General features: G+C 44.1%; 1 protein-coding gene across 3 annotated transcripts in view; it reads left to right on the top strand.

Annotated features, from left to right (window-relative positions):
• LOC138293162 (interferon-induced protein 44-like) overlaps positions 1 to 24,629 on the top strand; it is a 302,295-nt gene that overhangs the window by 220,338 nt on the left and 57,328 nt on the right. For 2 of the 3 annotated variants that reach the window (XM_069232220.1, XM_069232221.1), the window contains exon 7: positions 20,775 to 20,875. The exons of the other annotated variant lie outside the window; for it this stretch is intronic. In XM_069232220.1, coding sequence (XP_069088321.1) covers positions 20,775 to 20,875 — 101 coding nt within the window. The remainder of the gene's footprint in view (positions 1 to 20,774; positions 20,876 to 24,629) is intronic. 3 annotated transcript variants of the gene reach the window in all.

The following is a 24,629-nucleotide window of genomic DNA, read 5'->3' as shown; positions in this document are numbered from 1 at the left end:
AGAGGATTGTTTTTTCTCTGTCTAGGTTCAACAGGACTAAGGCTTTTTTATTGTTGTGAATTTGGTTTCGAGAGAACTATTGAACTGTTTTTCCAGATGGAGAGATTATATCGTACTGTATGTTTTTTGTGGGTGTTCTTGAATGGAGAAATCAGTGTTGATGGTGCATTTTCCAAATCAGTCTTGGATAACAGTTGAGGGCGCCATCTACTGTGATGAGTGCTATTCTCCTTCCCAAAAGTGGATATGTACACCATCTGGTTATAAAACATGTGCACCAACACAAACAAAGGTGCATTGTAGACTGACAGAAGCTGGTCAAGTTGAAAGTCTCAAAGCAGAAACTAAAGGACTGAGCAGAGGTCGTAAAAGTAGGTCTTGTAGGTAAATAGCACCTTAACTTAAATATTTAACAATTATGAAGAACAGCACAGTCTCATAGTCAAACTAATAGGACAAAACTCAAAAAGTTTTTTGGTCTGAGGACACATTTGAGCCAAACTGATAAAATTGATAAGATCTGTTCTCCTGAAAAGATTGCAACAGTAAAATAAATAAGCTATGGCAAAGCCAATTAGTGTGGGTTGCATCATAATTTCTGAGGCAGACTCAGTGCCAATGCTGTAGTGTTTAATGACGGCACTGCACGTGGCTTATTTCTTTTCTTTTTTAAATGTCTATCATCTCACATTTCCCATGCATGAGGAGTTGGCCTCCTCATGTGTTTGTTCCTCTTCAGTTCTCGTCCTTCTGCCTTGACTGCGCCTCTCTGCTTCTTCTTCCTGCCCAGCAAGTTCCACTGACTAGACCGTTGTTTTTGAGGTGAGAAGGTTCCAAAGACGTCTAACGTAATTGTAGGCCACACTGCTTCTGGTAGGTCAGACATTTGAAGAGGCAGTGGCTTTGACAGCTCACTTGTCATCTGACATAGGTGACATTCTTTAAGTTTCTCTTCTACTATTGGTCAGGGCTTGGGATCCACACCTGAACTTGCAGTGTTCTCTTGGTTGCCACTAGTCCTCTGTGACCTTCATGTGCATGATCTATGGTTTTTGACTTGAGGGATCCCTGAATGATTATCCTGATACCTCTTAGGATTATTTCTCTTGGTGTCATGGTCAGTGCCTCGTGTTCCTGTCAAAATGTTGAGAGTTCTTTCTTGCTGGTTTCTTCTTCCTTGAGCCTCTCGTCCAGAAGCCTCAATCTCCCTTGTTGGATACATCATCCCACTTCCCTTAGGGTTGCATCCCTTAAAGTGGCTTCTTCAGTCATGTCTAGCAGCAATGGCTGTGGTACTGCTTGATTAATCATAAAATTTAGACATTCTTCTTCAGGCGACTGTGCTCTTTTCTTCCTTTGGAGCAGGTGGTGAGACATGTAAGCAGCCGGATTGTTTCTTTCTCAGGCCTGTGTCAAATGGAGTATGAGTATTCCTGATGACTTGGTCGCATTTTTGTTCGGGGGTTTCTGAAGATTGTTACTAATGTTTGGCGATTTGTGATAATGAATGAATGACATGTTTTGTAAGGCGCACAGCTACTGCTAGAGTGTCCCGGCTCTGAGCACAGAAGCTAGACCACAAAACTGGAGACACCCCTAATCCCTAAGCAAATGGGTTTTCATTTGTTTCTTAAACTTACGCTTCTCTAAAATAGTTCTAAGAGGGAGGGGAAGAGCTTTCCAATATTTTGCAGCAAAGACACAGCATGTGGAGCGGCCCTATTTCTTCCTTCTAGTTGGGGGGGTATTAAAAAAGCATGCAGACTAGGAGAGTAAGAATCTCCGCAGATAATAAGGGATTAGCCTTTTTTGCAGGTATAAAAGTCCAGTATTGTAGAAAGCAGCTTGTGCAAAAGTAAGGACCAAAAAAATAATCCTTTTCTTTACCGGTAACCAGTGTGACTGGATCTGGTACCGAGAGATCAAAGCATGTAAAGGCAAGTTAAACAGTAATCATACTGCCAGGTTCCGGACTTTTTGCAGTCTTTGAATAAGGTAATCCGGAAGACCTATGTAGAGAACAATGGCAAAATCTAGTCTTTACCGAATTAAGGCTTGGACAACCAATTTCTGGGCCTCCCATGGTAACAATTTGAGGAATGTCCTCAACACCTTCAGAATCCAGCATGTGGATTTAACCACAACAGTAATCTGAGAATAAAATGACAGACGAGTGTCAATGAGAACTCCTAGGTTCCTAACCAGCTCAGTGGGAGGCGAAAGTGTTGTACAGCAAGGTAGCCATTTTCCTAACCATCTGGGTAAGAGGTCAGCTATAAAGAGCAGAATCTCCGTCTTTGCTGGGTTACATTGTAAGTAGTTATTCTTGAGCCAATCCATAACTGCTGACAAACGGGCTGCAAATTTACTTGTAGCTTCTGGCTCGTTGTTGTTATAAGTCAGCAGTAATTGAGTGTGATCCACGTAAGACTACGTGGATGTCATAGGATTCAATGAGATACACCAGTGGAGTCAAATCGATATTTAAAAGAGTAGGACTCAAGGCAGATCCCTCAGGAACTCCATAATTAATGAGTTTGGCTTCAGACTGGAAAGGCTTGAGCCAGACAGGTTGTTCACTTTGTTCTAAGAAGGACCCTAGCCAAGCTAAAGCCTTCCCCTCAACTCCAATATGGGCCAGACAATATAACAAAATTTCATGCAAGATCGTTTTAAAAGCCACTGAGAGATCAAGTAAAATGAGGGCGGCATTCTGACCCGCATTCAAAGCAAACTTAATGGAGTCCGTAGTCTCCATAAGTGCCGTTTATGTACTGTGTCGGGCCCTAAAGCCAGATTGAGGAAAATGAAGGGGTTTAGGGGGTTGCAAAAAGGACATAAGCTTGGTTTTAACTATTTTTTGGATAGTCATAAAGACCCCAGGAAGCAAGGAGATAGGTCTGTTGTTAGACAGTATTTTTGGATCTGCATTGGATTTCTTTAGTAGAGGAATAAAACTTGCCCTTATCCAAGCAGGGAGAACTATCCTGGAATGTAAGGAGGTTGCAAAAAGCTCTTGATACACAAAAACCAGCTGTCCCCTGCCAGTCGCATAATGAAAGAAGGAAAAGAATCCAGTGGGGAGCCAGATTTGCATGTTCGAAAAAAGCCTTCTAGCTCATTTATGGTAGGGGAAGTAAACTGGAGCAGTTCTTTCTGGACTCTAGGAATTCATTCTTCCAGCAGGACCGGTTAGATGTATCAGACAGATTGTGCTGTATTTCTCACATGTTATCCTTGAAGAAAGTGCTTAATTGAGAGCACTAAACTCCAGAGGGGGTAAAACACATGTTGGATCCATAAAGTCTGATGCAATTTTTAAAACTGCCTTAGCATTAAATTTAGCTTTATCAATTAGATTAGGATAGTAGGTAGCACGTGCTGGTTTTAGGTTTGTGTGATAGACCCTCAGAGCTGCTTTATACCAGCTGTTATTGGTGTTATCATATTTTTTCCTTTTGCAGGACTTTATCTCAGCTTCCAGTTCGCAAGTGAACTAGCGGGTGGACTGTGTTTGTCTAATATTCCCTGCTTTGACATTCAGAGTGGCATATCAGCAGCCTCTGTTAAACAGTTTGTGACTATGCACTCATCTGATATAATATCTCCTGAGAGTGTTGACTTGGTGGAATTAAGAATACTCTTCAGTAGAGATATATCCACTTTATTCCAGGCACCGTACAACTGAGGATGTTTAGGCCTCCCTAAATTTTTCAGGGCTGACCAAAGTCATGAAAAAGGAAGAAGAAACTAGCCTGACCGTACAACTTGACATGGCAGTCTCCATCTTTATATGGGAGAAGATAGCATTGATACAGTGTCCTCCCTTATGTGTAGGGCCCAGTATTGATGTAAAAAGATTCAGGTTATCAAAAGAGTCACATCATTTTAATGTCAAACTATCCATAGAATTGTCTATTTGGATATTAAAGTCCCCTAAAACAGTAAAGTTAGTATAGTTGAAAACTCTCGCCTAAAGCTGGGGAGATAAAATTGAGGAAATCAGCGGCATAGCCGGGAGGTCTCTATAGCAGCACCCCCGCAAAAGGACATTGCGCATTAGGGGAAAGAACAAACCTCAGGGCTTCAGCATCCTCTAAACCCTCCACATTGAAGGTGGTGCATTTTAACATTTTTAAAAGCAATGGCCACCCCACCACCTCTCTTGCCTGTATGACCTACGTGCAGACAAGCAAAATGAGGGGGAAGTGCCAAGTGTAAATCAGGGCTGGAAGCCTTGGTGAGCCAGGTCTCCACCATTAAGAGAACATCTAACTGTTCTTCCTCAAGAAGGTTATCGATTTCAAAAGCATGTTTAGGAAGTGAGCAGACGTTTATTAAGGCAGCTTTAAGTTTATTGCAGGTGCCCAGTTCTTCCTTCTTATCTTTAATAACTAAGTTCGTATGGGACAGGGAACATTTACATTTTCAACAGCAGACCGGACCTCAACAGTCAGTCAGGATAGCATTCATACATTGATTTAAAGGAAGCTTTAATTGAAGTAATTCTGCCAAAGTATATGAAATTGAAGGGCTTACCTCTAAGTCAGCAGCGTGGCTGGCACTGGGCGTGGACAGCCGCAGAGGGGCTTGCTTTAGGTGCACCTTCAGCTTGTCATCGGTGCGCCTGCTGCACGGGCGAGCTAGCATCCACCTAAAATAGCTCCCTTGTACTGGAAGCTAGACCACTATCTGTGCAAATTGTGCAAAAATGGCAGCAGGGAGACCCTCGCTGAGAGGGGCGAGTTGGAATCCCCTCAGAAGTAACACCAAAGTAAGTGCTTATATCAGAATTAAACGCAAATGCCCAAAAGCTATTTAGAAAAAATCATGTCCCCCAAAATTGTAGCAGCATCCAGCGAGTGATGATATCAAAATGCTTGCCAAATATGAAGATGTGGTAATGTTCACATGCCCAAACTATGGCTAGGCTTTCCTTATCCACTTGTGGGTATGATTTTGTCATCTGGGATAGATGTAACTCGTATATCCTCTCTTCATTGTATTGCAGTTGAGCCAGGATTGATCCTAGGCCTATTGGAATGGCATCCACGATGAGCTCTGTAAGCTGTGGTGGGTCAAAATAAGCCATGTTGGTGGCACTGCTGACTCTCCTTTTGATTTCTTGAAATGCCTTTTCACACCCTGGAGTCCAGTTAAATATGTGGCTCTTCTTGGTTCATTTCCACAACACAGTGCTAATTGTCGCATAGTTCTTTATGGAACGGGCAGAACAGCTTGCCATCCCTTGGGATAACCTCATCACTTAAATCCTTGCGGGCAGGCGCGAGTAACTTCACTTTGTCTGGTGCGGGATTCATGCTGTGTCTGGAAAGTATGTATCTACATCATTTTAGCTCTGTCTTGTGAAATTCACACTTAGTTGTGTTCAGTGTCAGTTTTGCCTTCAGAAATGCTTGACATACTTGTTCCAACCTGAGGTCATTCTCTTCTGTGGTTGCACCAAATATTAGTATGTTGTCATGATATTTCTGTGCATTGACTACAGTACTGATTATGCATGTGATGACTTCTTGAAAAATCTCAACTGCTGATGACACTCCAAAGCTAAGCCTTTTGTATCGGAATGGGCAAATTTTGGGATGTAAATGGAATCTTTGTTGAATTCCAACTGGTGGTATCCCTTGTTGAGGTCCAGTTTGGAGACAATGCAAGCTCCATTTAGAAGTCCTCTAAGTGTGGTGTTGCTTTCATTGGATTGCAGTGTTGGGTAGTCTCATATTTAGGCACAGATGACATTGTCCTTCTATGTTACGCTTGGGTATCGTCACTAATGGGGACACCAACGGCATTGGTCCTTGTGTTCAATCAATGATGTCTGGTTTTAGGAGTTCTTGCACATCTTCTTTAACTGCTTTCTGGAGGTGGAATGGTATTTTCCAATGATGTTGGCCTACTGCTTTAACCTGCTTGTTGATATGTAGCTGCATGTGAAGTCTTTCATTTTCCTAAATCCTGTAAATCGCTTTGGGTGCTAACTTACTATTGGTGGAATTTTCCAAGACACGTCAATGGCTTCCTTGCCATAATTGTGTATACTTGCATCTCGGCTGGGAGAAGATGTGACCTGTGTTTCATTTTCTTGTTTCCTGCTGCTCAGATGTAATTCAAAGGTTCTCCACTGTTGAGTATAAAGTTAATGCAGTGATCTTCCATTGTATTTTGGATACACAGGAACTTGTTTTTTCTGCCTTTGTCATGGGCTAACATTGATGTATTCTTAACTTTCAAAAGATGTGGAGGGTGCTGTTTCTTTATGTTGATGATATGGATATTGACCGCTTTGTTTTTGTTGTCCTTTGTTATGTGCATGTTTTTCACATGCTGCTGCTGGTCTCTCTCACTGCCCGGCTGTGATGTCTGTTTTTTCACTCTTATGACTGTCGGATTGAAGTTTTTCCTAGATCCTTGCACTGATTTCCTTTCCCGCATTTGTTGCATTCTTGTCGCATGGTAGTACATGTGCCATCATGTTGGTATTGCCGCCCAAATCAATAGCATTCTTCGTTTCTTTCCTTGTTTCTGTGTTTGTCTTTTCATCTGTGTTGCTCTTTGGATGTGTTGTACCTTGCATAATATTGTTTGAGTTTTCCTCTGGAGTGATTTTGCAGTCAGAGCACACATTCTCTTTTCTCTAATATCCGCCAAATTCTAACGATGGCGATATTCAGAACAGAAAAGGGCCAAAGCACTGCTGGCACTGCCACAGCAGTCTAGCCGTCACGGATGACAGTAGCCACCTGCAAGCCGGCACAGACCATGTTTCCACCAGACAGATTACGAGGTTGCACACCACCAAGGTTTCTGCTATGGTTGCACCACCACGAAAACCCAGGCCAAAACAAACTTCATAGAAGGAGACACTCACCGCCAGGAAGCCATACTCGTCCGAAGCCGCCAGTGAACCAGAACTATGGGGGTTATTCTAACTTTGGAGGAGTGTTAATCCGTCCCAAAAGTGACGGTAAAGTGACGGATATATCACCAGCCGTATTACGAGTTCCATAGGATATAATGGAGTCGTAATACGGCTGGTGGTAAATCCGTCACTTTTCCGTCACTTTTGGGACGGATTAACACCTCCTCCAAAGTTAGAATAACCCCCTATATGTCATCCCACTGCTCCTACTCACCCAGAAACTCCATTATCAACACCGAAGACAACAACAGCAACTGTAAGTACACACACCTACCTGTAACTCTTGTGTATTGCCAAAGTTCACACAACGTACCATTGGGAAAGGTGGCTGAGGGCGACACATACACGTAACCTAACACTGAAACTCACTCCCACAGACAGCCACATACACACCTGCACATACACAGTACACACACTACCGCCATCACAACCACACACACGTCAAAAACGCACACCAACTCCTGGAAACACAGCACACACAATAACACACAACACCACAATACGTCACAACAACACCACAAAACCACCAATGCATTGGAAAACACCCACAAATCACACATACAACACAAAATACCATCAACAGAGAATGAACACACACAATCGCACAACCATACAATGCTCCAATCGACATACACAGCAAACACACAGCACATTGTATCTGACCAAACACGCACACAGTCAAAGCATTCAAAGCCACACACACTGCAACAAAGACGTCAGCACAAACACCACTCAATACCATGACAGCAACATGTCTCCAATATACACATGCCCATCACACAACACACACCCATCACTGGGGGCAAAAGCACTGCACACAACCTCACATGCTGCCCAGACAAAACAGGTAGCACAAGCACCACTACACACAAATACTCACATACCAACAGTGTCAGCCATGAACAAATCTGCCCTAAGAAAAGAAATGCAGGACAAATATGTAACGTCGAAACCAACAACTAGTTGGTCCAAATATGTATTAAAATATACAAGTATAATTGAAATGTCTGAGGCCATAGGCCAGTACAAAGGGAAAATGTGCACGATGCACACAATGCACATCTGTGTGTCCCTAACTTGACACCTGACTGCCATGTAACCTCCACAGGTAGGGGCATCAAGGGGGCAGGCAGGCACCTCAGGGATTATCGGGGGCATAGGGAGGGGGGTTTGGGCCTAGGCTTTGGAGGGGGTCCTTTGGGATTGGGCTTGAGGGGGAGGGATTAGGTCCACGCTTAGGGGAGGGTTAGGTTCTTTTGGGAGGGGTAGACTTCTTGGAAAGGGGAGGGGCATGGGCAAATCACATGGGGGGGTAGGGGCGGCTTTGTAGGTAGAAGGGAAACGGCATTTAGGGGTCTCACAGGGAGAAGAGGAGTAGGGAAAAGGTCAAAACACGAAAGGAACACTTTTTCGACACACAGGGACGGACATCAGGAGGGAATTTGGGTGTAGGTTGAGGGAGTGGTTGTCTGACGTGTATTTGTGGGTGTTGTGGGTACGTGTTTGTGGGAGGTATGCTTATTGGTGGTAGGTGTCTGTTGGGGGGGTGAGTGAGGCCTTTATGTGTATGAGACTGAGGGGGGGTTGGAGGTACTGGGGGATGCTGTGGTGGGTGGGTGACTGTTGGAGTGGGTCACTGCAGGTATGGTGAATGTGCTGGATGTAAGAGTGTTAGTGGTTGGGGTGTCTGCAGGTCTGGTGGATGGGGTGGATGTCTTATGGTCTGCTATTGTGCTTAGTGGGTAGGATAGGTGTAGTGGCTGGATCTGTGAATGTTGGTGTGGTGTCTGCAGGTGTGTCAGGTGTAGTGTCTGATGCTGGTTGTGGTGGGGGTGTCAGGGCAGGTTATGACTGTTGCTGTGTCTGCATCTGTATGTTGCTTGTGTGCATGCCGGTGGTGGTGTCTTGTGGTGTTTGTTTGTCTGAGCTACCCTTGGATGTTGAGGTGGATGCATTCCTGTCTGTCTGTACGCTTTGGTTGGGTCAGGGAAGGGGGTTTGGGCTTGGGAAGAGGACTCTGGAGGGTAGACAATGGGTAAATGGATGCCATCAGTATGGAGACCAGAGCTTGAAAGGATCTCTGTAGGGCAGCCAGTGCACCATGAATGCCCTCCAGGATCACATTACTCCAGTGGACTTGAGTTGCCAGTCCCTGGATGGCATTCATGATGCTCGACTGACCCACTGAGATCGACCTCAAGAGGTCATACACATACATTACACCATAGACAACAGTAACATCACATTTATGTATAAAATATCCCCAGTTGGAAACCATGTTGAGCCAACATCATGTCACATACGTTCTACAACCCTATATGATAACAATATCACCCACAACATAAGTCAAATATCTGACCACTACACCACCATCCTATCAGTACAGATATATCACAAACTATACCTGCACAAGATGATTTGTCAACATAACAAGTGTGTCCCAACAGAGAGCATCAGTATGAAGCAACAATCCATTAATGGAAATTAGTCTTGACTTTGATACAACATTCATACATATTCCAAATCTACACTTGCTCCGTTCATTACCAGATGTCATGTCCTATGAAAGTTACCTCATCACATTCCAGTTGTAACACAGCATGTTGCATAGCAATCACATTCATAACTTGTAACTGTGTCCACAACATTCACAATGGGAAAACCCATACATGTGCCTACTCCATTTGGCATATCTAAAGTTGGAGTATAATTGAACTAAAAACCACTTCAACGACACATGTATCAACAGTGTTTTTGAAAAAGTTAATACATACTTTGTGAACCTACTCAGCTTAGACATCCTCACATAGTAAACAAGGTCCTGACCAGCAATAGGGGCCTACTCAGCACACAGGATTTACCCACAAACAACCCCAGGGACCATGCCAACACCTTCAGTACAATGGACACACGTAATGTGCAAGAAGAGCACATACAGTTCTAGTAATCCTGATCAACCTTAAATCAACATTTTCAAAATGCCAACATCACTATCAGCACTTCAGACATTGGGGCCTACTCAGCACACAGGATTTACCCACAAACAACCAAAGGGACCATGCCAACACCTTCAGTTCAATGGACACATGTCATGCGCATTAAGGGCACATACATTTCTAGTAATCCTGATCAACCTTAAATCAACATTTTCAAAATGCCAGCATCACTATCAGCACTTCAGACATGAGTAATCGTGTATCTTTGTAGTAAAGTTACACTGATATAAACAACTTCTTACATGACCATGATTGACATACACCTAGAGTCCAGCAAATTGACAGTTAACATACACCATCCCACTGACATGTGAATGACAACTACAAAATCAGTAACACAATGAAGTCAGTGTAAATTGAGCTTAGCCACACTAACATCCCTCTAAACAGATTCAGAATAGCTAAAGTAAGTATCCCAAACTTGGATTTCAAATCTTGAAAACTGCAGGTATTTCCAATATACACATGATATTGGCAAAAAACAATGTATATTGTACCATATAGGAGAAGTCCTGCCCTATGTAGCATGCCTAAAATACATTGGCTAAGGGGATCGCATGCCAACCACTTACCTTCACAATACCATGTACATGGTACAAATAGTCTGAACTCACATTTCAATGATATGTCTTGCACTAGGAATGTAGAAATACCACCATGTTTTTCATCATATAGGATGTCCATCCTGAATATACATCACATTATCCAATGTACAGTCGACACTTAACAATGGGGACACCTCCACACACCTCTGAGTAAGTGTAGCAAGTATGCCATGTGGAATTTCAGATTGAGATCACACCCTTACATGAACATAACATCTAGTTCACAACTCATGAATAAGTGGCCTGTTTCGCACCTTCAGGCCCTATGTTGCACATAGAGATGGTTCCAGTGGAATAGGAATGGACAGAGACCAAAGACCTGGACAACTTACCAGCAGGATATCTGGAGTATGGATCAGTAGGTGGCAAGGATGATCCTGCAGTATAGTGGTACACATATGACACAGTCACATTTGCATCACCACATGCTTCAATACAAAATAGTTAACATTGGTGCGTTTTATGTCCCTATACACAATAAAATCTCCACACCTGTATATCAATGTTGTAACCTGTACACCTAGGTGTACATAGGGGCCCCTTTGCCTTTAGCACTTACCACATTGTCACAGCTTAAATACTTACACATTATACACTAAACTGGCAGAGGGATATACATGTGTGTAGTCAGTACTTAACTCCTTGTGGCTGCTGTGCTGCCCTCAAAATGCAGGCCATTGGGGGGCCAGAGTCTGATGGCACCGTTCCCTCATTGGGAGGACATCACCCAGTTGGGCCTCTGCAGTCTTCCGAACCCAGCATCTCAGGTTCTTCCAGCACTTCCTACAGTGAGTGCTCCACTGGCTGTGGACCCCCAGGGTCTGCAATCCTCGGCGATGACACACCAGATTCCCTTCTTTTGATGGGCGTTGACATGCATAGATGACACGGACAAAAGGAGAAAGTTAGGTTCACATGCTGCACCATCCCAACACAAGTGGTCAGAACAATTCAGTCACAGCAAGTAGGCAAACATTCTGTTCCTCTCAGTCCAAACTCATTCACAATTTACCATCTGGTGCTATCCCATGTGTGAAGTGGAGTCTCCCATACAACATGCACGATCAGTATCTGGTATTGACTAGGCACATATGACCAGCCCACATCATTATCCATAACATGGTATGTCTCTGTAAACATTTCTCACACTAATATTGTTTTACATGCTGCAATCTATTTTGCATATAGAGGTACGTAAATTACACACTGTCTACTGTGTATCACTAATGTATGTCTGCCTATGCACATGTACACATTTCCATACACCCAGACATGATTGCCCAATCACTCACTACCTCACATTTCATGTACACCATTGTACACTGCACCTTTCACACATTGGTATAACATTGGACTCACCTGCTCCTCTGGTGCACCATATAGCTATTCATATAGGGGTAGGACCTCATCCACAAGCTTGTCCAGCTCTTGTGGAGTGAGGCTGGCGCCCTATCACCTGCAGGTCGTGACACAATAGCTCCCAGAGGCAGTACACAGCAGCTCAGGTAATGGAGGTCTTGATGGCAGCAGTGTCAGGGAGTCAAGTGACCATTACTGCAGAAGATGGCGGTAACGTCCGCCACGTACATGACCTTCACCGCTGGGGGACATCGCCCTTGGCCCCAGTCCGCCAAGGGCAGCAATGTCTTCCAGTGGCAATGTGCACCGCATTTCTGACTGCCTACTGCCATGAGAACATCCGCCAGCGGAGTTAGGTCACTTCCTCATGTTTACTACAGTAGGTCAGGCAGCTGCCATTTTGAGGCAATTATATGTATGCAACAGTAATGGAAGATGCATAATTTACAATTACCTATATAGTACGCAAATTATATTAAGTGTTGCCTTCATGTTTACTCTCATTGTGCATGTGAGTAGTAAAAGCTGTATAACAGAGGTGTGGGTGGTAATGGAAATGATAACCTATTCTCAACAACCTATGTGCGACTTCTGTGCTGTATAGGTGCAACAAATATGTTTCTCATGTAAATCAGGTAGGACAATCAAACACTGGCAGTCATAGCTATATATATGCATGTAAAGTACATCAGAGGGTTAAGAGAATCTGAATCAAGGGGACTGTCATAGGATGCATAGCAATATGGTGCTTTTGACACTACATGGAGATATGTGTGGCTTGTATATGAATTGATTCATAATGTGTACATTGTACATTCAACTACATTCTATTTTGGTCCCACATAGTTACCTTGGCATGAGGAGAGGAAGACAACCTCCAGTGTACCACCCACTGGTAGACCTGTATACTATGGAGGAGAGACACATAATACAGATAGATCACCTGAATAGGCTGACTCATGGATCTCTGTGATCAGTTTGAACCAGATCTGATGCATGTCATTCACAATCCCAATAGCATACCTCCCATCGTTCAAGTCATGTCAGTGCTACACTTCCTGGCCACTGGGTCCTTTCAGAATACAGTAGCCCTAACTGCAGGGATGTCTCAGCCCATGTTCAGTCAGGTTTTGAAGGCTGTACTGTCTGCATTGCTGAAACACCTGGACAGCTACATCAGGTTTCCCCAACGTGCAGATTTGGCCTATGTTAAGGCAGAGTATTATGCTTTGGGACACATTACACATGTAATTGGAGCCATAGATGGCACCCATGTAGCCTTGGATCCCCCCCAGTGCCAATAAACAGGTATATAGAACAAGAACAATTACCACTCCATCAACGTCCAAGTGGGGTGTTTGGCAGGCCAGTACATTTCACAAGTATGTGCCAAGTATCCTGGATCAGTCCATGATTCCTTCATCATGCAGAACAGCAAAATCCCACTGCTGGTGACACAACTCCACACACAGAGGGCCTGGCTGGTTGGTAAGTCACATTACGTGTGTTTGCAAAGTCTTTTCTCTTGCTATCACAAATGTGCATGTACAATATATATGTTTGTGCTGTTATACCTATTCCTTTTAGGTGACTCTGGCTATCCAAACTGTCCTTGGTTAATGACACCAGTGAAATACCCAACCACGCCAGGAGAAGTCTGCTTCAGTGAGGCCCATGGAAGGACAAGACATGTCGTGGAGCAGACTTTTGGGCTACTGAAGGGAAGACTTTGTAGTCTGGACATATCTGGAGGAGCCCTCCTCTACTCGCCTAACAAGGTATGTCAAATTGTTGCCTGCTGCATGCTTACAACCTTGCCTTGAGACGTCAGATAGGGCAGATCTCATCAATCAGTACTTCATCTGACTAAAGGTATGTGATGTGTTGTCAATAGCATGATTCCATTTTTAATCTACAAATGATGGCTGGCATATCACCGCCTATTTACCATCATCTGAGAGGTCTTGGATAGGTCCAATGCCAATGAGTCAAATATGCATGCAGATTGTTAGTTGGTATTGTGTACTGAACAGTGTGGGATACAGTGTCATTAATTGTTACTGCACAAGCAAAGTCACACTTGTAAAAATGACTTGTCAGAAATTATGTATGTTGACAATTATGTCCTATCTCTTAGCTTTGACTTTCACTGGTTTGCTGAGTTTGTTTGGCTCTTCCTCATTGCCGAGACACAGACAGGATCAGAGGCAGATGGGATTTGCAGGCAGAAATGAGAAGGTGACATGGATGAGACCAGGTAATGATTAACTTGGGTGTGTGGGGCGTCACTTATATGGCCAGACTGTCAGAACACTGGAATGCAAGTGTGTTTTCCTACTAAGACATGTTTGGTACTAGAAGTGGTCCAATGGTGCCATGTGTGTGTCCATATGTGTCTGACACGTGAAAATATTGAACCAGAGCCTCATAATGGTTTATGTTGTACTTGACCTTCCTTGCACCTAGCTCTCAGTGTGTTACTACTTTGCAGACCAATGTGTATGTCTCTGAGGACTGACATAAGTGAGTGGCAAGCCTACAGGTACCTGACCATGGTAAGTGAAAGGTTCCAGGACCGGGGATATCAGCACTGATCTCTGTCTATATCATGGGGTATGATGATTAGGAAACTAAGGTATAGGTATGTGATAAGGCTTTACCTGGTGATACTAAGACCAATTGGTATTCCTCCTGGCTTGAGGAAAGACTGATATGTCCCTAACTTCAGTATCCTGTGGGTTAGTAGTGCATGACACCTAAGCTGACATTCTGAAGTCACCAGAAGCACTACTTTGGCCCTCATTCCGATTTAGGCGGGCGGCGGGCGCTGCCAGCCAAGCGGAACCGCCATTTGGCCGCTCCGTGGTCAAAAGACCACGGAGGCCATTCTGGCTTTCCCGCTGGGCCGGCGGGTGCCCGCCAAAGGAGCACCCGCCGGCACAGCGGGAAAGGCCCTGCAACAATGAAGCCGGCTCCGAATGGAGCCGGCGGAGTTGCAGGGGTGCGATGGGTGCAGTTGCACCCGTCGCGATTTTCACTGTCTGCTAAGCAGACAGTGAAAATCATGCAGGGGCCTGTTAGGGGGCCCCTGCACTGCCCATGCCAGTGGCATGGGCAGTGCAGGGGCCCCCAGGGGCCCCACAACACCCGTTCCCGCCATCCTGGTAAAAACCGCCAGGAACAGGATGGCGGGAAGGGGGTCGGAATCTCCATCGCCGCCATGGAGATTCAGCCCATGCAGGGGAAATCCGGCGGGAAACCGCCGGATTCCCTTTTCTGACCGGAAGCACCACCAGCCTGTTGGCGGTGCTTCCGTGGTCGTCGACCGCCAGGGTCAGAATGACCCCCTATATCTGTTGGTTGCAAATCTACTAATAAATGTCTGTAGATGTAAAATACAGCTGTTTTGGCTCATGTCTATGTTACAATCCCAATGTAATGGGTCTCCTGGTGATACTGTACACGTGTGATGTCCATAACAAAGGTTGTACAATACAGATGGACATATTGGTACAAGAGTTGTCATACATTACAGCTATACATGGTTGATACATGGCACTTACACAGGACCTGTGTTTACTTGGTATTTATTGGGGAGTGCAATACAATACGTGTGCATTGAAAATGAAATAACAGAAAGTAAACAGTGAATGGTTCAGTCATGGTGGATGAAATCATCAGGATAGCTGCTATACCATTTGGGAACTCAAGCCCAGTGTCCTTGCACCATCAGAAAATGGAGTTAGGTTTCAGAACAGTCAACAGGGTGTATCTGTGTCACACAAGGGGAAACAATCAGGAGCGGATCACTTCTTAGCAGTGGGTTTGGTCTTGGCATCTGCTCCTCCTGGATGTCTGGGTGGAAGTCCATGTTTGTGGCGGGGTTCCCTCAGCTACAGAGGGTGGCGTATCTGAGGCATATCCTTCCCCTGGCTCGGCCTCCATATCACTAGCAGCCGCAGATGTTGAAAGGCCTGAAGACTCATTACCAGTGGAAGAGATCTGATGTTGTGTACCAGACCTACTCAGGGTAGTGTTGCTGTCTCTCAGCACCCCAGCGAAGGAAACCAGGATGGCATTTTGTGCCTGCCACTGCTGCATGACTTCCTGGTGGTTGTCCTTCTGCCGGTGTTGGATTTCCCCCATAATGATGAGTACCTGGCCCATCATCATACCTTGGAAATATTGGTAGGCTCCCTAGACTTGGGGGATGGTTTCCTGGTCAGTATTGTCCATTTGAGCCCCTACTCTCTGGCCCACACCATCCCTCCCATGCACCCTACCCCCATGTGTCTGTGCCCCTGCACAATGTGGTCACTCCCAGTGGTGACAGGTCCATCATTGTCAGGGGTGACAAAGGAAGACTCAGGTACCTGTAATGGGGGTCTCACAATGAATTAAACAAACCTTGGACACAGGTTTGGGGGTGAATGCTTTCATGTGATGTAGGTGCAACATGGCTGGGTGGAGTCAATGTGGGCAGGGTGAGGCTGACAGTTGTGGACTGACCCGGTGTCCCTGATGGGCCAGCTTCATTGTCAGTGTCCAAACATCCAGGGGTGTTGTCCTCACTGGTGCCTTCATCCAGACGTGCTGTGGCAGTCTCTGGTATCCTCTCCATGGTGATATTGGCAAGGTTACCTGTGGGAGGAGTAAAACACACAGTTGCTGTAAGTGATGCAACAAGTTATGTTTAAGTTTTACAATTAGTGATGTTGTGCGAGATGCACACACTGCCTTAACATGATCCCCAGAAATGACAATGACAGCTGCTACCAATTCTTACTTCGTACAACATGAGACTCTGATATATCAATACCATAAACCATGCTCAAAGATGTTAAGCTGGGTTGGTAGTTATTTAACTGCTGATACCTTCTCCTTTTGTCTGAGTATTGACATGGGTGATAACCTTTTTGTGCCTAGTGACGTGTATGGCACAAAAAGCTGCACAAAGCACAATAGTGTCACAGTAGGTACACAGTATGTGGGTATGAAATTGACATTGAGCTCTATCTGGATGTGCTGCATGTGCATCTACTTGGGAATTTAGATTCCCCCCCTCCGGTAAGTACATTTACATTTTTGGAATCTTTTTTCTAGGGGCAGTTTGATTGGGCACAGTGTTTTGCTTGTAATGGTAGTGGGAGTGGGCCTTGCATTGCTGTCATTGCCATAAACTGTTTCACAGTGGAACATTCATGATGGGTTACATTGGTTGTTATTTTCACATGCATGACATCTCACATTTGGTGCACTGTTCTGGTTTTCTTTATGGTGGAACATTGCCTTCTGGGAATTGTAGTGCTATCAGTTCCCAAGATCTAACATCCCATTGCCAAGTGCGGTGGATCCAGGTGAGTTTAGTAGACATGTGGCATGCTAGAGAGGGGTTGTGGGTAGTTTGGTAATTTAGGTGGGGAAAGGCGGTGAGGGAGCATGCAAGACAAAACCGTTTGGTGACGTGTATGTTGTGGGGACTTACCAGACTCCACTTCCCCAGGTATTCCAGTCAGGTCCTCAAGATGCAGTATGTTCAAGACCTTCTCCTCCCAAGATTTGAAAGTAAGGGGAGGAGGTGAGGGCCCAGCACCAGTTTTGAGTACCGCCAGCTGGTGCCTGGATGCCATGGAACATACCTTCCCCCTGGGGTTGTTTCACCTCTTCCTGATGTCCTCCCTTGTGCGTGGATAGCTGCCTACAGAATTCACCCTGCCAACTCGTCTTTGCTACAACTCAATTTTCCTGGTTATTGATGTTTGCTGGACCTGTGCTCCGAACAGGTGTGGCTCTACCCTGACAATTTCATCCATCATAACCCTCAACTCCTCATCTGTGAAACGTGGGAGTTAAAAAAAAATAAGTTTGAAAAACCTTTAGTGATGATGTGTAAGTGCTCTGATGTGAGTGGGTGAAGAGTTTGGTGTAATGTGTGTGACTTTAAATTCTGTGTTGTGTACGTTGTGCAGGTAAGGGATGTATGCATGGTGAAATAAAAATGGGTGCCAAAAGATAAATCTGTGATAGTTGTTCCTCCTCTGTGGCTGTGAGTGGCATCCTGTTTGCAAAGGATTGTTGGCTGTAGAGTGGTGGGTTAAATAGTGGAGTTTGTAGGTGTGTTGAGTTTGTGGATGTGTGGCAGGTGTGGGATATTCAAACTATCCAGTGGGGTGTGGTGTTAATTGTGATATGAGTTCAGACCGTCGCGTTTCGCACCGCCAATGGTGTTCTGCCATGAAAGAACTGCTGTTGTGATTTGTGGTTCGTAATCTGATGGGAGGATTTTTTTCGGGCTTGCAGGCTGTTGGTTAAACTGCCTTTTTTCTGTTTACCAGTGTCCTGGCCTAAAACAATTGCCCGTTTTGTGGCAGTCTGATCTGAGTACCTCTTAATACGGCAGTCGGATGACCGCCAACATGGTGTTTTCTTGGCGGCTGCCACCGCAGCAATTCTATCGTCACACCACCAAAGTTGTAATGAGGCCCTAAGTCTTGTTAGTGCTTCAATTTCTTCTAAGGTGTAACTTTTTTTCCACTAGAATGAAATGAAGTGATCCAGAGTCAGTGATTCATTTTAGGATCGCAACCTTATCCATTGATTCTCCTTTTTCTTTTGGTGCCAGGTTGAATGTGTAGTGCTCCAAATCATTGTGTATTTTATTTATTTTTTTATTTTTTTGCGTTGACATTTTTGGTCCAGTGCAATGCATGCTGATGTGTATGTCTGAACCTGCACAGATGGTAGCTCCCGAATGATCTCATGCATGTCCTTGCCTATGATTTATTTTTACATCATGGCCAGGGCTTGTTATTCATTGTTTCCCCAGAGTCATTAATGAATTCCTGAACGTCATCTAGCAGTTCCTTTAATTTCAGTCCCATGGTGATTCCCGACCAGATAAGTAGTTGATCTGGGGGTCGGAGGTATGGAGTGACCCTCTTGCTTGGTTTTGCCTATGAGGACATTGCTCCTTCTGTTGTTTGGCGTTGGTGCATCAATTGTACGTTGTTTCTTTCTGTGACTATGGTTCTGCCCCTTTGGCTTGCCTTTGTCTTTATTACTGATTTTAATGGTTTTGTTGTGGAGTCAAATGTTATTGTAGCTTGAGCGCTCCTATTTTAATTGGTAGGGGCGTGCTAGGACTGAGCACAAGTTATTAGTCAACGTGAAGTCGCACTGAAAGTCCCGTAATGGCAGCAGGTTCGCTTTTACTGATAATTGCGCTGCTTGCAGGCTTGCATTCACACCTACCGTCCTTCTGTTACCAGTGCTGCTGAGGTGAGTCTTCTTTTCCTTTTGGCTGCGTGGCACATGGATGTTCTGCAATTTTTTGACCAGTGTAGTGTTTAAGACAGCATTGTGACACAGCTTATTTCTTCTCTTTGGTAAATTTACATTGCCTCACAATGCCCACACATGAGGAGCTAGCCTCCCCACATCTTTGTTCCCCTTCAGCCCTCATTCTTCAGCCTATCCTCTGCCACTCTGCTTCCTCTTCCTGCCCCGCAAGTTCAATTGACTAGATTGCTAACCTGTTTAGTCATTACTGGATGGCATTACAGATGCCTGGGCCAATGCTCATTTGCAGAAAAGTGGCAGGGTCAGAAGGAACTGCCAGGGGCATTGACCAGCTGCAGTGTCCTAGCAGTAGTGCCCTTGCAGGAGAATGGAAGGAAGTTGCTGGGTGCACAGAAATGCAGCAGTTTCTTGTATATTTACCAAACTGTTTTCATGTAGAGTTGAACTGTGCTTTTTATTATAGCAATTGTAGCATTGCCATATGGCACAAGGGCTTCTGGTCACACTGATCATTGTCATGAGCTGTTGTTGTCTGTCCATTCTTCTCTCCTGGTTCTCACATAATTGTCAATTTTCACTGAAAAGTGTTACGGTCTTAAACAATTAGGCATATGAGTTCTATTCCATGGGTTGCAATGAATTACTCACAAGAATGTTAGTGTGTTTCTTTCCTACTGGAATTGTCACAAATGCTCTAAACCTGCAATAATATGATGGTTTAAGAGATAGACACAATTGAAAACTAGTTGTTTATGTTAAAATATACTCCTTGTCATTTTTATTAAGTACTAGTGCAGCAGCATTGCCAAACCAGATGCCCTAGGTTGCATGTTATCATTATTGGCGAAATACATATTTATAAGTCCCATGTTTCCACCAAGTGGACTAATACACCTGCTGCAGTGATCACCTGGTTGTCACAGACTTGACCTGGAAGTGGCAAAAAACCTCTGCCACGCTACGTGAAATTCCACGATCGACTGAGTTTGGGTAAGTTGTGCTGTTTCCACTGATTTTTGGCGCTGGAGCAGCGGAACAGCATAATGCGAAGGGCAAGAGGCCACTAACTTCTTTCTGCTGCTCGTGTAGATTTTCTACTCGAGTGGCAGTTTCCTCAATGCGAGCAGCAGTTTTCTCATCACGAGCAGTTGCGACCTACTGCGACCATTCGTGCTCAGAAATGGCGCTCGCCAAAACTCTGCGCTGCATTCACGGAGCTTTTCAGAACTCCTCACCCCTCGTGGAGTGCGGAAATCTCTGCAACTCCGCTGGCAGAGCGGAATTGTTCGCCCACCTCTGCTAATAACTGGTCTACTAAGTGTTGCATCTTTTCGAGAAAGGTAAATGGATTATCATTGAGTTATGTACTAATAAACCTTTTATTCATCACTAACGTATCTCTTGGGGTGAAGGTGGATTTCACAGATTTATGTTATGTCTTCTTGAGGAGGCCTTTAGTACAGTCTATGGTTGATTGAAACACATATTTTTCAGATTCAGTTCCACAAAACGATTTTAAAATGTAAGTAAAAACAGTTCAACTAATTTGCAAAATACTGATTTCAATTCATACAGATGTGCCGCAGCTTGTTTTGATAACCAAGGTAGATGAACTCTGCCGTACAGTAGCTGAAGACATCAAGAATGTGTACACAAGCAGAGCTGTTGAAAAACAGGTAATGTTTCAATACAATAAAACAGGTTACGAATGTATCTTCTTGAACGTTGTTATGCAATGACATTAATGTATTCACCAGCATGGATGTTCCTGTAATAAAGATCTTTGTAGCCCACCACTTGTTAAAAATTCTGAAGGCAGCAACAATAAAAACGTCAAGTCAAGTTCCATCATGTCTCAAACCAAAACTATAGAACGTTCCACCTGAAAACTTAAGACAATACCCAAAATTCCTCACCTTCTAAAGATCACAAAGTACTAATTACACATTAGCACTTCTGCTTCTCCTGCTACTGATTGGTCAATTTACCGCTCTGAACTTTTTTACCATTATTTACTGCTTGCTGTGCTTTGCATATTTTGCATGTACAGTGAAACAATAATTTGCTTGTCTGAAAAAATAAGTGTGGCAGTCGCCAGTAGGTAGTTGTAGTTAGGACCATGTTTCCTTGGACAAAGTATTTTTTGGCATGCCTATATCTTTGGTGCCATTTGACGAATCTTCGCGAAATTTTCCCAAAATAAGTGTTTGGTGATTCTTGTTACACACGGAAAGTTTCGGGATGATCGGTCAAGCATGGGCTGAGAAAAGGGGGAGGGTACAAAAGGTGTGTTTCCCTTGTTAATTCCCATAGGAGTTTTGAACGTGACTTCAGCCCGAAACACTGGACGTAATTACTCCAAATTTGGCAGAAAGTTAGCTTTTGTTGCATAGATTATGCTTTTTGGTATTTGGTGTGAATGCATACAGTAGTTTGAGAGAAATTAAAGGAAAACCAAATTTGTATATCTAGAGCCGCGGTTCTTCCCCGACGACTTCACTAATAATAAGAGCTCATGCAGAGATCTGCAGAGATCTGCAGAGCTCTGATTGGCTACCAACACTTCAGCCAGGAAGTGTTGGCAGCCACCTTGGAACTCTGCTTCAGCTGAGTCCCTGAAAAAAGGTGAAAACAAAGACAAGGGGCCAAGGTAGGGCCACCCTGACCCTTAGCTCTGGTGCTGGGGTCCCAAAGGAGCTCTGCCAGGGCAAAAAAACACTTTTCTTGGAGAAAACATTGTTGCTGCAAATTCAAGTGCTGTCTCTCGTGCTTGTTTTAGTAAAGCCCCTGGGGGGGTCAGGTCCCAGGGGCATATCAATATATTTTAAAAATGAAGGGTGGGGGGCACACAGAGCCTAAGGCATTTTTATGTCCAGAGTACCACCACCTCCCCGTGGCAAAAGAGGAAATTAACATGGGGGCCTTGCGCAGCCTCCGGGACGCAACCTCCCTGGGGCAATTCATTCACATTAAGGGGGAGCTGCGTGGCACCCCCGCAGGGATGGGCACCTCCCCAGGTGTTAAAAAAGACAATGAAAGGGGTCCCTCACGGCCCCCCAGCCCCAGGGACCACCAGCTCACCAGGCCTAAATACATACATTGGAGGGGGGCCTCCTGGCTCCCCTCAAGGAGCCAATAATGGCCCTGGGGACAGCCACCCCCCAGGACTGGCTCCTGCTATGTGCAGGGGTGCCCAACCCTGGACATAGCATTTTGCTGTGACTTGGGGGAAGCCTTGACAGCTCCTGCCAAGTAAGGACAAAGACAACTCCGCTCTGAAAATTGTTCTTGCTTGCTCGCAGCTATGGGGGCAGGGAAAAAGGAAACAATTGCTCTCACAGACAGGGAGCAGCTCCTGTCTGTGACAGCAATACCAGCTCCTGTAAGAGGCGGGGAGACAGCTGGGACAGCAGAGCCTTCAGGCCTTCCCCCGCGGTCCCCAATGGTGGTGACTGAGTACCCTTGGAGGGCACCCAGCTGACATGGCCGGGCCCTGGGGGATAGTGCCAAATAAACTATAAGGCTGGGCCCCAGGGTATGGGGTCCCCAGGGCCAAAACTGGCCACTCACCAAAAGAGGTCGACCTTACTAACTAACCAGAAGAAAGTGCTCCAGTTGGATAGACTTCTTTTGCAAAACTGTGTACTCTTGTTGGGTAATCGAGCAGGTGAGCTTCCGTTACTGCCATGATACACATTTCATAGAAATTAAACTTCACCAGGAAGCACTTACAAATATAAATGTAGCAGGTACGCCAGTTGATGCTTCCTTTTTAGAAAGGACAAATTATCCTAACTCCTGGGTTTTGTGAAGGCAAAGCAAGTGTATTTATTCCTTGATTCCATACTGAAAAACAATCTGAAATCCTTTGTGGAGTTGAATGCATCTTTCATCTATTGGAGCACAATTAGACACTATCACACCCACATAGACCCCCTCACTTTAAGACAAACACTCACACCTAGATACACCCTCTCAAACCTATTCTAACACCCAGAGAGAGAGGCCCTGTGCCCAAACTGTGTGCAAAGTGGAGTTGGGTGATTGGGGGGGTTGGTTGCAGGGACTGGTCACCAGACAGGCCCTGTGGCCAACCCCCGCTGTGCACCACTGCGGTGGTTGAATTAATTTATAGTAATGAAAATTACTTTACGTTAAAAAAATTGAAAGCCACTGAAAAAAAAACAAAGTTTACAGAGAAGTTATAGTTAGGAAATAAAATTTTAAAAACCCTTAGAAATTCACTTAAAAAATCAAGTGTTACAGGGATATTATAATTAGGTTTTGAATTTACTTGCACAAAACCAGAGAAATTCAGCAGTTAAGGTTAGTGTTTTTTCAAGTAATTATAACTTGCGGCCTAAGGTAACTATAATTTGCACCCCAGCCATGCACAGTTTTTTCTTCAATAATTTAACTTCTAATGTTTCATATATATTTGTATTGATGTTATGAAAGTTGTCATGAATGCTGTAGTATCTGGGGTAATTATCCAGCGCATGGTGAGGGTGCAACCCTGTAACAACGAACCTATATTAAGAAATAAAGTTGATATCAGTAGAGAACTGAGCAGTATAAACAGTGTTTACTCTATGAACAGAGTTGATCTAAACCACACTGTTTGCAAATAGTAAAATAGTAAAACCCTCATGGAAAATACACCACAAAGTATTCAAAAGAATCTACTAAGAGACACTGTAAGCAACAGTTGTCAAAAAAAGCACTAGTCGTTAAAAAAATAAAAAGTAACACAAGATGCTAAAGATCATACTACCTGCACGCTTCATGCTGTAACGTACAAATATTAGCATCTGGTGCACACACTTTTCTATTTTAAGTATAAATTATTATGTTAACATAATTCTTTAATAAGTAAAGAATGCTTACAGATGTTAATATCTACTTCGTAGAGTGTTTTTCCTGTTTGAAAGTTTTTCTGCTTAACCAAAATGTTGTGGATACCATAATGAATACAACACAGCTATTTCTTGCACACAGAGTTACTCTTCAATGCAAAGATTTACAATGTGTTCTATACCTTTACATATCTGTGGAGCATTAGGTGTGCATTTGGTTTATACACACATATAAGCATTAGCAGGACCTAGGCTGTACAAAATTGGGTAGAAAAGTACTATTGTAGTCATCTGCCACTACGTAAACTGTAAAACAAATTAGGAAACTCATTGGATGATGTCATCAGTGATGTCATCAAGGCTGTCAAGGAACATGTCATGAGTGATGTCATGTGAGGTCATAAACAGTGCATGGCAGGGGCTCAAGTTATAGTTAGTAGTGCTGCTAACTACAATTGGTGAATACCTGTTTTCTTTTTAGGTTCAAAACTTTACTGTTGTGACTGAGAAATTCAACTAACTATAATGTTGCTTTAACCTTTCAGTGAATATATATATATATATATATATATAT

This window comes from Pleurodeles waltl, chromosome 4_2 (assembly GCF_031143425.1).
Source record: "Pleurodeles waltl isolate 20211129_DDA chromosome 4_2, aPleWal1.hap1.20221129, whole genome shotgun sequence".
NCBI lineage: Eukaryota > Metazoa > Chordata > Amphibia > Caudata > Salamandridae > Pleurodeles > Pleurodeles waltl.
This window is presented reverse-complemented; position numbering and strand designations above follow the sequence as displayed.